The 14462-nt window shown below is 41.8% G+C and overlaps 2 protein-coding genes across 2 annotated transcripts; both read left to right on the top strand.

The window, feature by feature from the left end:
* The first annotated feature begins 75 nt into the window (after window positions 1–75).
* On the top strand, window positions 76–10441 carry tbc1d25 (TBC1 domain family, member 25). The gene is made up of 7 exons (XM_080031416.1): window positions 76–214; window positions 1493–1602; window positions 1724–1878; window positions 2680–2807; window positions 2906–3094; window positions 3767–4042; window positions 4717–10441. Exons 1-7 carry the CDS (start codon window positions 170–172, stop codon window positions 6415–6417), a joined length of 2604 nt encoding a protein of 867 aa, XP_079887542.1. The 5' UTR covers window positions 76–169; the 3' UTR covers window positions 6418–10441.
* A 779-nt stretch (window positions 10442–11220) lies between these two features.
* Window positions 11221–13657, top strand: ndufb11 (NADH:ubiquinone oxidoreductase subunit B11). Its single transcript, XM_080030379.1, has 3 exons — window positions 11221–11431; window positions 12468–12598; window positions 13444–13657. The coding sequence occupies exons 1-3, from the start codon at window positions 11255–11257 to the stop codon at window positions 13571–13573; spliced, it is 438 nt and encodes a 145-aa protein (XP_079886505.1). The 5' UTR covers window positions 11221–11254; the 3' UTR covers window positions 13574–13657.
* Window positions 13658–14462: the final 805 nt, after the last annotated feature.

Raw genomic sequence — 14462 nt, 5'->3', positions numbered from 1 at the left:
TACCCTGTATGAAATCAGAGCAGAAGAAGATAACGAGAGAGAGACCTGAGAGGAACTCGGCTGCTGATACTGCTGCCCCCCCATCATGTTATTATTGATTACCATGTCGGCGTAGGAAAGAAAAACAAAACTCAGAACAACCATCCTGTCCCGACACGGAGTCTTTAAAATGGCAGGCGAGGAGGAGAGGGGGGTGGTCCGTGTCAAAGTCAAGGTAGGAGGATTCAGGTTTTTTTAACAGACAGTCTGTCTGTGTCTGCTAGTTAGCTAGCACCCCCGTTATCCTGGTTTTTGAATTATCTGGCTGTCTGTCAAACACACTCTCCGGTGCTACACGTCGACAAAAACAGCACCTGTGACAGTAGCGGAAGAACATGCAGTGCGTCTGTGCCGCGGCCACCCGCGTATTGATTCATTGTGTTTATCGCCAGCTTTTGTTTGTTGTCGCTGAATAGTATACAGTCTATGACAGCTGGAGTTGCTTATCAATACATCCTCCTATCGAGTGATTGTGGCCGACTTGATCGGACGGTTATAACTGACATGCTGACCAATATCAATTAAATCCCTATATCAATATCCAGCCTCAGGCTGTGAACACTCAGCACTGAACCCTCATAGCCTGGGCTGACGTCATGTGTCTGCTCAGCCAAATGCGTGCGTGCATGCACCTCATGACGTCACATGTTACCTGAGACCGAGCTATTGTTGCCCTTTAATCGATTTACTTTATGACGCAAAAAAAACGATGGAAATTGTCATTTTATTTTTAATCATCATACGACAAATCATCATTGTGATAATGTAAACTTATACCATTGTATCTTTCTACAATGTGTTAAGTTAAGCAAATTAAGTATTTGTGTACACATGGTCAAGGAGGGGGCTTATAATAATAATAATAATAATAATAATAATAATAATAATAATAATAATACATTTTATTTATATAGCGCTTTTCTCTCACTCAGAGCGCTTTAAAATGGCTTATGGTTCAGTAATGCATTCTCTGACCATCTGCTTGGTTATTTTAGATGTGGTTTTATATGCAGCTGAGCGGTCACATCCATATTTATACAAAAAAAGTATTTTTTAGTATGGTGAATAATGATTTCAACCATATCACCCTATAAACAGTTTCCAAGCATTCAATTATTATGTACCATCTATCAGTTATTATGTGGTATATTAAAACATAATAATACTACACCCCTATCTCTAAACTAAATTGGCTGAATTTGTATTTGGGGTGTTAGACATTGTGCTACAGTGCAATGTATGTCCAATTGTATATGGAGAAACAACTGTAACCACTCGGGGAAAATTTTGAGAAAATGCGGACAACTTTGATGACAGCACTGTAAATATGGTAATAACAACAAAAAAAGTATATAATATAATAATATAACACTATAGTTTTAAGTGTATCATAATATGGAACTGAGACTATGTTGTTGTTGCCACAGTATTTATAGATTTGTCTGCCTTTCAGAAATGTGACGGGGTGCTTCCTGTGGACTTTCGCTCCTTTGCTGTGGATCCTCAGATAACATCACTGGAGGTCCTGCAGCACATCCTCATCAGAGCCTTTGATCTGAATGGGTAAGAGAGCGATCCGCCTGGTAAAACTCTTGTACAGACACAAAGGCTATCAGGTTCCTCCTAACAAGAGCTGCTGTATGTGGGTCAGCCTTTTTTCATTTTGTCTGTCCTCCAAAACTAGGAAGCGGAATTTCGGGATCAGTTACATGTCCAGAGATCGGAGCGGTGCAGAATCCTATCTGTCTCTGGCTTCTGACTCGGATTTGGATTTTGCATTTGCCAGTGCTGCAAAACCAAATCTGCAGCTCAAGATGGACATCAAACCTTCAGAAGACAGTAAGAACACCAGTGTGTCCTTAGAGAGCAACTAACTAACCTTTTGAGATCGTTGTACTCTTGAACAAGACTTTCATGTATGAGTGAACCTGAATGTTCCTCAAAGGTTCATATTTAATAAAGACACGACTAGTTAAGACAGTGCTCAGTTCATAACTAAGACCGTGTCCATAAAAATGTGGATGTTAAGTCATAATACGCCTGATAAGAAGCAAAAAAATAAATCTAATATCGAACATGTTGTATTTAGTTATTAGAGGTAATGTATTGATTTTCTATGCGTGAAATGCCAAGTTCGAGAGACCAGGGCTACAGACAATGAATATTTGTTATTTACTGCTGGAGCTGCTGAGAGCCTAAAGCATTGTTGAATGTGATAGGATGTGTTCAGACTCAGAGTGGAAAGAACCACAAGTGTCAGTGTATTGGAAGGGGTGTCTTTATGCAACTCTAAATGGCATCAGATGACATTTAGATTGTGGATCCCAGAGAGCAGTCTCTGAATGTTAGCTGCCTAATGGTCACAGAAAGCTTTTTGTAACGCAAACCCCTTTGTGACTTTACACCGTTGAGAGTGGAGGAATTTGATGCAAAAAAAAGACTTTGTTACTTTGAAAAATACCCGCTTAAATTGACCAACTCTCTCCTGAGGTTACATGTATCTCATATGCAGTATTTGATATTTTTGTGAATATATCCTCATTACAAAAAAACTGTTTTAATGATCATATGGGCATGAAACTGAGGTTAAGATAGAAAAGGAGACGATTGTTCACTCCATTACTTTTTGTTCAACTACAGGTCCAGTTATGGAGGAGTGGGACATCATAAGCCCCAAAGACGTGATTGGTTCTGAGCTGCTCCTCGCCGACAGGACCAGGTCTTTGGCATCTGCAGCTCTGCCATTCACCCAGTCTCTACTCACCCAGGTTCCTTCACCTTCTTTAGTCTTCCTCTCTCTTTTACCTTCCACCCTCTATATGTCGGGGTTTTTTTTTGCTTACGTGCTTGTTTCCCTTGTGATCAGGTGGGCAAGACCCTGTCCAAAGTCCAGCAGGCCTTTAGCTGGTCGTACGGGGAGGAGATCAAGCCTTTCAAGCCCCCGCTGACCGACGCAGAGTTCCACAGTTACCTTAACGGACAGGGCCAGTTGACCCGACCTGAGGATCTCCGACTGCGGATCTACCATGGCGGGGTGGAGCCTTCACTGCGCAAGGTGCAGCAACCTGTGTTTTATTGGTATAATCTACCAGTCATGTGTTCAGGAGACTCCCAAATTAAAATGGTTGAGTGCCAGTTAAATCCGATTGGTTCTGATTGTTATGCTTGGACATTCTGGTTCTAACTGAATCTTAGTTCAGTTTCTTGGCAAAATATTTGAGAAGAAAAGAAACAAAAGTATGTTTTAAGGAGAAACCACCTTTATTTTCGGCAGACTTGGACATTAGTCATAAGGACGGGAGAGTTTTTTTATCATTCACAGGGGTTTCCTTTCTTTTTCCTAAATAAATAAAACAGCCCTATCCTCTGTCTGTCTCCTGCACACACAACATGTGCCAATTGAATATTTATGTTACTTAAAGGTCACATCTTGTGCTAATTCTTTAGGTTCAAACTTTTAATTTGGGTTTCTACTAGAGACTGTTTTCATGGGTTCGTGTCCAAAAAAAAGCCTTCATATTTCACACAATGCCATTGCTAAATCTACTCTGTTCAGCCTCTGTTTCTAAGTTAGGTTAGTAATTAGGGGCGTGGCTTCTCCCTTTATGACATCATAAGAGGAAAGGAATCCGACTTGGGTTTTTTTTGAACACAGGTTTTTGATGTTTGACATTTAAATAAAACATAAAAAATTGGTACTTAATGGCTGTTATTGCCGTTGATGAAGGTTGTGTGGCGGTACCTCCTGAACGTCTACCCTGATGGACTGACTGGACAGGAGAGAATGGACTACATGAAGAGGAAGACCAGAGAGTACGACCAGCTGAAGAGCGAGTGGACGGGCCGGGTCAACAACGAGGAACTGGAGTTCATCCGCGGGAATGTTCTCAAAGACGTCCTGAGGACCGACCGGGCTCATCCCTACTACGCAGGCTCTGAAGACAGCCCACATCTGACTGCCCTCACAGACCTGCTCACCACGTTTGCCATCACACATCCACAGGTGTGCAGAGATCTTCAGTCACTCGGCGTTTACCTGGTTTAGGGTTAGGGTTGGGGCTGCTTATCAAAACCATTCTTTTGAATCCCTTAATGCTACTAGTTATTGAAGTTTAGCTGCGGATTGGCCCGCTGTGTAAACCCCTTCTTTATGTAAAACACACAAACAGGCTTTTCGTGGAACCCTTCTTGGTGTTGACAGCCTATAGCTCAAACCTGAAAATGATAAGAGCAGCAGAAGATATGACATTTTGAGTAAATAATAGGTTTGTTTGTAGGTTATCTGCAATTGAAAAGGAGGGAGAAGAGCTAAAAGGTTTTATAAAAAATATTAATTAGTCTGGCATTAGCAGTGCTTGGTATTTTGCCAACCAGGAATCGGATCCAAAATGCAACCTGCAATTTGGAATTCAACCAAAAAGATGATGCTGCCAGACAGCGGAAGCGCACCATTTTAAAAGACAGTCCTTGTAGGGTCATGGAAATAGAAATGGTTCTAAATGTTCTAAAGGCCCCTGGATAATCCCCTGAACTAAAAGACATCTGACAATTTCTTTGTTTATTTCAGTTTCCCTGAAACTGCAAGCTACTCTTACTCTCATGCGTATATATATCTACATAATTTAGTATTTTGCAAACTGTCAACTTAACTCTGTGTGGATGTGTTTGGTCTTTCAGATATCCTACTGTCAAGGCATGAGCGACATCGCTTCCCCTATACTGGCGGTAATGGACAACGAGGCACACGCCTTCATTTGCTTCTGTGGCATCATGAAACGCTTGGAGGGGAACTTCCGGCCAGATGGGCATCTCATGTCTATCAAGTTCCAGCATCTGAAGCTGCTCCTGCAGTACTCTGATCCAGAATTCTACTCGTACCTGGTTTCCAGAGGAGCAGACGACCTGTTCTTCTGTTACCGCTGGCTGCTGCTGGAGCTCAAGAGAGAGTTTGCGTTCGATGATGCTTTGAGGATGCTGGAAGTCACCTGGAGCTCCCTGCCTCCGGACCCTCCTGAGACTGCAGTGGAGCTTATGGGTCCACCACAGGAGACCGATGAGACAAAAGCCTCCAGAGATAAGGACAAGACTGTTAAGAATTGCCTTCCAGATAACAAGGAACAAAAAGAGAAGCAGCGTAGGCGACACATGCTGAGGCCTTCAAGAGAGGATCCTGCTGTCCTAGATGAAAAAGACCGGGGAAATGTGGGAAAGGGAATAGAGGGCAGAGAATGCGTCACTCCTCAAGTAGCCATGGAAAAGGCCGATTTGCCAGCTCGTGCTTTCGAGAGGCAGACCAGTTTCGGAGAGTTCAAATACTACACGGCCCGAAACGAAGACAGCTTCGATATGGAGGATGCTGCAGTTCACACACCGCAGGCCATGGTGGCTTCAAAGTCTTCGACCAGCATCACGAGGCGCCAGTCCACGCTGGACAGTGAGGAGGACCTGGGAGAGAAAACGCCTCTCATAAAAAACTGTGACAATGCCTCCTCTCCAGTGTTATCACCTTCTCTCTTTCCTAGCGGCCCACCAATGTGGAAAACCGGCCCCTCCGCCTCATCCACGTCTACGGCCTCTCCCTCCAGCTGGCCGGGCGCTTCTCCAGAATCGCCTCCCAAGTCCCCGTCCCCGTCCCCGTCTAAAACCAGCAGAAGAACGGCTTCTCCAAGAACTGTCCCGAAAGGATCCTACTCCTCTGGCCAAATGCTGGGCAGCACTGGGATCAACTCTCCCACCACCCCCACTGTGAGATCCTGTGTGGCGTCTCCCTCCCACGCCCCTCCCAGTCGCCCGCTCATCTCTTCGCCCATTCTGTCTTTTGGAAGAGGTTTCAGGTCGTCCACCACCAACCTCCTCCCGTCGCCCGGCAACCGATCCCCCAGCACCGCCGCCAACACGCCAGGTTCTTCGAAAGCCAGCGAGACCGCCGCCAGCATCAAACCGTGCTCCCTGCCTCCGCCCCAAGAGTTCGGCAAGGGCAACCCCTTCATGCTGTTCCTGTGCCTGTCTATCCTATTGGAGCACCGCGACCACATCATCAAGAACAGCTTGGATTACAACGAGCTGGCCATGCACTTTGACAGACTGGTGCGGCGCCACAACCTGAGCAGGGTGCTGCAGCGCGCCAAGGCCTTGTTCGCGGACTACTTGCAGAGCGAAGTGTGGGACTCTGAGGAAGGGGACGAGGTGAGCTCGGACTCCCCAACGACGGCCACCGCGGCTGCTGCTCAATACTCCCCCTCCTCTGCAGCTGTCTCCGCCCGGCCCATTTACAGCCCTTTAGCCTCGCCTCAACCATCTTCTCCAAACTCAACGTATAACCTGGCAACCACCATTCCCTCCCCGACAGCTCAAGTTCCCCTTTCTCCTACGTCCTGATTCCCTGGTCCATCATTGGCTGCACATCTTCAGTGAACTCCTCAGTAGACTGTTCATATAGCAGCCCCATTGGAGGTGTAGATCTTTTTTTTTCTTAGACCGCCTCCCACACTTAATTGGGGCTCTTAATAATCTTCTCATTCTGTGTATGCTTGAATACATACAGTATATTCCTTATGTATGTGGTCATGGTAATATTTAATTTTGTAAATGGAACCTTCCAAGTTAAGGTTTTTTTTATTGTCTGTCCCTTGAAGAGGGGTTGAGAGAACCTGATTTCTCACCGTATCCTCTGAAGTTGCCGATGCATGAGAAGGTAAACCCCTGTGATTCAGGCGTTTGGCTGTCAGAGTTCTGCCAGAACCAACAGAAGCCACTTGGTGCATTTAGCCTATGTTGCCCTCTTTATTACCTTTGTTTACAAACTCATGGTATGTCCAGTAAGCCACAAAAGTGTCTTAACTAAAGCACGCAAGTTATATTACTTAAAAAACATAGGGAGAAATCCACTCTGACATGTTAAAAGAGAATTTTGAGTTTGAATTTTTCACTAAGCATGTCTCAAAGGATTTTGACAGAAACCAGACTTGTTAAACAAAATCTAAGTCTGTCAAAAACCAAATAATCTGATTACAATTTAACACTTAATAAAGCCAGCACATACATACATTGTACGTACCTTAACTCCCCAACTTTCCCGTCACCATTTACCTTTAAGGGTAATATAGACAATACATCTACATAGTGTAAAAACTGCTGCAGAGGTGCTCCCTAAAAGTGTGTTAAGTCAGAACACCAAGTAAGATGTAGGTGTGGCATCATCTTACATATACACTCAAATTTGATAAAAGATGCAAACAAGTTCTAATGCAAAATAATATTTTGTTTGGTAAACATTGTGCTTAAACAATCAGTTTCATACACATAAAAAACGGGGGGACTGCATTGAAATAAAAAAAGAAAAGAGTTTCTGGTGATTTCTGAGATAAGATTGAGCTGTGTCGAAACAAACACACAGTCAACGTGTATGTTGCTAGGCACCTACAGCTAACATCTGTAACATCTTTCTGAACGGACTGTAAAACCCTGATTACACCAGCATTTCGTAAAACCAAATTTTACACCAAAGTCGGTCAGTTTCAAAAGGAAATCGTTCAACGACCTCTGATCTTTGCATCGTGTGTTCATCTTGGGTGAATTGTGAATTGTAATCTCCAACTATCGAGCAATTCAGACAGGGTTCCGTAATATTAAAAAAGACCGAATCGGTCTTATACAAGCCAATTTAGTATAACCACAATCTGCCAGAATATTAGTTTCTCCACTTAGGATAAGAAGAAAACAGCATGGTCTACTGTCAGTCGTTGCCTTTATTTAACTGTGATTACTTGGTCAGCTGGAGACGGTCATTTGTTTTGCTGTGGTATTTTCTGGTGTCACCTGGAACTAAAGTTCAAAACCTCAAAGTATATTGCTCCTGGGACCTTTTGTTTACATCCCCTCATTTCCTGCCATGTCTCCATAGTAATGCCACAAAATGCCCTGACCTGGCAGCGAAAGAGTGGAACTGTCAGTGGAGATATTAAATTGAAAATGTTGTTTTCATTATTTTTCTCCCTCCAGGCATACTGTAGACCTTTTGGAGATGTAACAGGCTTCTGGATGACGGCTCACTTTTCCCCCTGAGGTTTGACTAGACAGCCACACATGAAACTAGGGCGAGTGACGCACCGGTTAGTGATGTCAGAAAGGGTATTTTTTGCCTTTGACAGAGATAGACCTTATAAAAAAAACACTAAATTGGTGGTATACACCTTTAAACTTAAAACATCAAGATACATTACTTGCAGTTATTTTATTTGTTTATTAGTTATATAGTTATATTTTCCCCTTTACCCTTCCAAAGTGCTTTTTCTTCTGGACTTGACAGCACAGGAGAATACCGAGATTGGGTCTAAAACGGAATAATGTTGCAGTGGCTCATGCGTACCATTTGATTTTAGACTTTTCTTCAACTGTATTTTAGGTTAGATTTTGCTGAAAATGGCTTTACTGCCTCTGTAAACAAAGTTTCACATGATTTCAAATGTTGCCAGAGTGCAGTATAGGGGAGGTGAAGTAGAGGGGACTGAGGTTAAGCTATATTCACACCCGCAACGATAGAGATTTTGGGTCAGTGCAATGAGTGTATAATATCAGTGACATGTTCACATTGAATCCTTGTTATACAGTCACAGATGTTTGTTTTTTTGTTTGTTTTGTTTTTGTTTTTTAATACAACTTTGAATGTGACTCAGCCAGTCACAATTTAGGACTGAGGACTTCTAATACCCGTTTTCTAATACCCGTATTCGTGAAATAAAGCCTCACATCGAAGCATTGGTTCATATCCAAGGTCTTCGTAGGTAAACCAGGACAAAGCAGCTGATCATGTTTTGTATCCATGACATCACCCACCCGTCAATAGTGACATCTAACCACAATACACTTCTGACGATATTCTGTAGGCAGTAGCTACTGTATATAGAGAACAGCTTGGTGCAAATATCATTGTGTTGATATACACTGTATGTGCTGGACTCTCACCTTCAAACTACAACAGTAGTCAACTAAGTACTGTACATTATTTAATGTTGTGGTGGGCCTTTATTCAGAGATATCATTTCAGCACTTTGTTTATTGCTGTCTCCCAAAGACTGTCTTTTCGCTCTGTTTTCTGTTCAGCGATTTCAAAGAAAACACAACTATTTGTCCACATTCGGGGTAATTTAATGCTCAATTGCAGGTATGATGTATTGGCAGTGTTTGTACTTGCGTTGTGTGGTTGCGGATGAGAAGGTAACTTAGTCATTGCTTTATAATCAAAATATTTACCTTTCTTGAGTGTGATTTTAGACATTTTTAAAGTGGAATATGATGTGATTCCCCTTGGCATGGCCAGTGACTGATATAATTAGCCTTTGTGTAACCTTTTGGCAGAGAAGTGCCTCACTTGTTTGAATCAGTAGCCTTGATTACCATTTTATTTTGTGTTCCTTTTGTCTACATTGTTTCATGGTATATGCTGACTTGAATTCCAGCTTAATGGCTGATTATTTGACAGGCTCGTTCATGTGTAGGGCATCCTGATGTGACAAAGATCTGGCCCCTGATCCTGTTGCAAACACATAATCAAATAGATCAAATGCAACTAAAACAGTAGTCTTTTCTTTTCTTTGTGAAATCAGAAAAGCCTTAAGAGTGACCCGCATTATGTTAAAATACAACAGAAATTCAATTTGAAATACAAAACAGCCACCAGTCATCAACCGTTTGCTTCCATGGTGGAACCATAATTTTATTTTTTTTTGGTGTTCAAAGTCTGAAACTGTTGACATTGCTCCGCCTTATTTAGTGTGCACTTTGATATGGATTACATTCATTCAGCTGAAGCACATCACAGAGAGAAAGGGAAATCATTCAAGCACAGGGTTACTTTGTGACAGTGACTCCAAATCTTCTTCCAGCTCACTGATGATGTTTTGGACCTTAACACAGTTCAGTTGGAGATATGGGGGCACTGGAACAAAGTTAGGGAGTGTGTCTTAAAACGGTCATATTGGTTTGCTTTCTTTCTCCTCGGCATTGTTTACCTTGACTACGTTTTTGTTTTGAGTGGCCTATATTATGTATATTCTCTATAATTGGTCTATAATGCAGAAGGATGAAAATAAGTGTGTTGGCTCCACCTCCAACAGGGAAATCCCTTTTCAACAAGTTGTTCTGTTTTAAGCAGAAACTAAAGTAATTCTCATATCTTCAGAGAGAACCTTGTCATAATAGTGGCGCCTTCTTTTGTATATCCGTATTTAATAGTATATTTAAAATGAACTGAAGTACTGAACTGTGCTTGCTGGACAATGAGCCAGCAATATGTGCATTTGTAACACACAAAAAAAATGATTTGTTTATCTCATGAAATTATATATGTGCACAAAAGTTAAACTTTTTAATCATACAACACAACAATGTTACTGATTGTATATGGGACACGAATAAATAATCGATCAACTGATTGGGTGAATGAAGATTGTGTTTTTTTAATTGATTAACAAACGCTGTGAAAGCTAGAAAGGTTGACTAAAGCGTAAACTAAAGAGTACGACATGGTTTTGCTGATAGTAATCTTTGTTTACAAAGGTTGAAAGTACCTATTAGTCCTATATGTGACTGGTGAGTATGAGCAGCATCAACCAAGTCTGCAAGTGAAACTATGTCACAAAGAAGAAATAAAAACACAACGTTTAATCCATCACCAATAACATACTGTCTCTAATCAGCTCAGTTCAATACACTCCACAGTGGCCAGTGCCACTGTTATGCAGGCTCCTCACATCTTAGAGAGGCTACAATGCTCAATTTGTCCCACAATATAAAAAGACTGTTGACTCTGATTCATACACATTTAATTCAGTCAAAACACCACATGACTTCTTAGTAGACGCCTGAGACTATTGGACTATTGGTTGTCATCTACCAACGCTAAGGATACTGAAATCCTGACTGGATTGTCAGTAGCTTTTTACAATTTAATTGGCTTATGGGAGACCCTAAAAAGAAACACTTACCTTGGTTATGAACAAAGCTTTTGACATGTTCTGACGTCATACCCAGGCTTCATCTACATGGGATTTACAGACGTCACCACATCTGCAGCATCTCCCATGCATAATCCTCATATGCATTACCGTCGGGCACCTCTGCGTGTCGCAAGTGCGCCCGTGGAGAAATAAAGAAGAAGAAAAGGGGTGAAAATTAGTTTCCGGTTCCGGGTCAACAGTCTCCTACACAAGCTAAAATGTTGACCCGACTGTTGTTGCGGTCCGGGCCCGCTTTGCCCAGGTTACTCACTAAACCACCGGCTCGGTTCGTGTCCCAGTCTAAACCGAGCGGGGCTGCTGGTTCGGCCGCAGTGACGGAGCTGCACCCCGCCGCGGAGCAGGCTGGACACGGCGAGGTCAGCCCGTACGTCAAGGTGAGTCCCTCTCCATGACAGTCCCGCTTAACGTTCACTAAAGGAAGAAACATAAGCTGTATTTCACACACACAGACATGTGAAGGTTACTAGCCTACTGTGGTCCAAATGTGCTCCCAATGTTTCGTGTCAGTGTCAGTGTCACCACTGCTGCAGCAGCTAATTAACGTTAGCAGGCGAGTAGGCTACAGCCAGCCACACACACTGTTGAATGCATCCAGCACTGCTGTAAACTAACTGGCGCTGTTTATGGTAGGTTTGATATAATCACAGTGGATGCAAATGTGATTTTGACAAGAATAGGAAAACGATAACAAAAATCTACGTATGTATTTGAATAAGTACACACTTTGTCTTGTCTTTGGATCTTAGCCAAAAAGCAAACAAACTTGAACCTAGTTTAAACTCAATGTAACAAAAAAGCTGTTCTAAATGGAGCATGACACTGGCAATACTACACAGTACAAACATAATGTCACTGTAGACACTAGTATTAACCTTCATTAAATGGTATTTACCTCATGTCTTGAGTGTGTAATGACAGGTCTGTATCTGCTGCAGCACCACTACTACAGACTGTAAATGACTTTGGTCTGCTAAACAGCATGAGCAGAAGGATAGTGCAAGGCCATATTCATGTGTGTAGTTTTTTCTTCTTCTCACATTATCACCTTAATGTTGCAATTAATTATGTGTCATTTTTTCAAAGCGAAGTTAGCGCTCTGCAGAAAGTGTGCTTGAGTAATCTTTTTATTTTTTCCTATTTTTATATAGATACATGTTGGTGAAAGAGTTGGCAACTGGTGCCATAAGTTATTATTCCCTTATAGCTGAGGTGGAGAGATTGAACAATCAGCCAATGGTAGAGAGTGTCTTAATTTATTATTATTAAAACAGGAAACCCTTCCTCCTGACTCACCTTGAGCTGAAGCTGCATAACTTCTAAAATGTATGACTGTGTTAATCAAACCAGTTAAGGTCTGTACTGTTTCAGAAGCCTCTTGTTTATAATCTGTCCTCCTTTGTGTTTTGTCAGAACCCAAATTACCATGGCTTCTCCGACGACCCAGTGGTGGACGAGTGGAACATGAAAGTGGGCTTTTTCTTTGGCATCTCGGTGGCTCTCGTTATTGGAGGAACATATCTCCACTATTTACCAGACCATGGGTAGGTCCTCAGTTTGTTGGTTCTCATGTCAAACTTGAAATGAAGGTGACAATTAAACTTAACACATTTACATCTTGTGTGTACTGTATCAGTGCTTAAGTCTAAACAAAGGATCAAGGTTTATATCATTTTAAAGTAGCAAATTATCACCAATTCCTGTTCTTTGAACCCCCCTAAAGTCCCAAATATCCCTTTGTTTGGTTTTGTGGCCGATCAACTCAGCAGCAACAAACACCTTCCCTAAACCCACTGTACACAGGAGAGGCTTGTTGGTTAAGATAACGGCGCATGTAGCAGCTAAGGAGACTTATGAGATATTTATGTTGGGTACAAGGGAGTGAATGTTGGACACAATATATTAGATGGACACAAACACGTCTGCAAATAAATGCTAATGTTGCTACTAGGCAGGTGTTTAATATGTGAACTAGAAATACTTAAGTCAATAGTATATTGTTTTTGTTTAAGGCCATGAAAACATATTTTCTCAATGAGCTTTTTATTAATGAACAATAAAGTCCAACATGAACTCGTCATCTTTTTGTCAAAGTTAGAACTTTACTTCATGTAAAAGGGCTAATGCCACATCGAGTTGCATAAAATGGAAATTCTCAAGTTAAGCACCTCAGATTTAGTAATTTAGTGCATCATTAGAGCAAAATGTACTTGCATTCCACCGCTAGTCTTCAGCCCTAAGTTTCCACAATGAGTGCTTCTTGTTCCTCACTCTCTCTGCAAAGTATCATTCGGTCAGCAAATGGTGTGGCTGAACGTACAGACTCTGGGTTGATTCTTAATGTTCTTTCCATCCGTCTGTCTGTGTGTGTGTGTGTGTCTTCCCCCAGCATGCGGCAGTGGGCCAGGAGGGAGGCAGAGCGTGTGATCCAGCAGAGAGAGGCGGACGGGCTTCCTCTCATAGACGAGAACTACTACGACCCCAGCACGCTCATTATGCCCTCAGCTGGAGAAGAGTAGGATGTCCAGCGTCCACTGACTGTACTTCATGATTATTGTATTTCTCTATGACAGAATAAACCATGCGCTTATTGAATTGTGTAATCATTATGTGTGGACAATGCTTTATTGAAACGGCAGTCTGAATGTTCCCAAAACGTGATTTTAAAAGAGACTCCGAAGTGAGTTTGAAGCCAACTTTTAGTGTTTGACAGTTTACGTTGCTCAGTGCTACAGGCACATTGTTGTCATAACCAAACAAGATCCTGATGGTCCCACTGCTGAATGGATGGATAGTGAAAATGGTACACAAATGATCATTTTCACAAAGGTGCTTTTGCTATGTCACATTGCCACGTAAAATGTATACAGAAACATAGACATTCATCTGATAAGTTCCTTTTTTTTAAATCAATGCATTAATTAAGCAATAAATGTCAGTTGCCACTAGGAGACCCTGTGGTTATTACAATAGCACACTATTAACTCAGTCCCAGCAGTGCACACTCAAATTGGAAAGGAAGTAATGCTGCAGCAGCTTTCCTGCATTAACAGATCAATACTGTGTCTCTATTTATATCTTATTCTCAGATCAAGTCACAGGCAATCAGAGTCTTCTGGGCAGACAATGGGATGCACTCTTCCTTCTGAGTATATCATTCAGTTTGTGGAGGTGTGTGTTTCTGTTTAGGCACGCTATAGTCTGTTTGAAACTAAAGTCGATAAGATGTAAATATAATATACATAGGCCTAGTTACAAATTGACCTAAGTTAATTACAAATGAAGCAAAATATAATTATTTATGATTGTATTATAAATATAAATGTCGTTTGTCTTATAACCATCCGTTTTCTGAATTTTTTTCCTGTTCATTATGATCCTAATTTAAAACTCAACCTCCACTGTCCC

This window comes from Ammodytes marinus (assembly GCF_949987685.1).
Source record: "Ammodytes marinus genome assembly, chromosome: 7".
NCBI classification, from domain to species: domain Eukaryota; kingdom Metazoa; phylum Chordata; class Actinopteri; order Uranoscopiformes; family Ammodytidae; genus Ammodytes; species Ammodytes marinus.
This window is presented reverse-complemented; position numbering and strand designations above follow the sequence as displayed.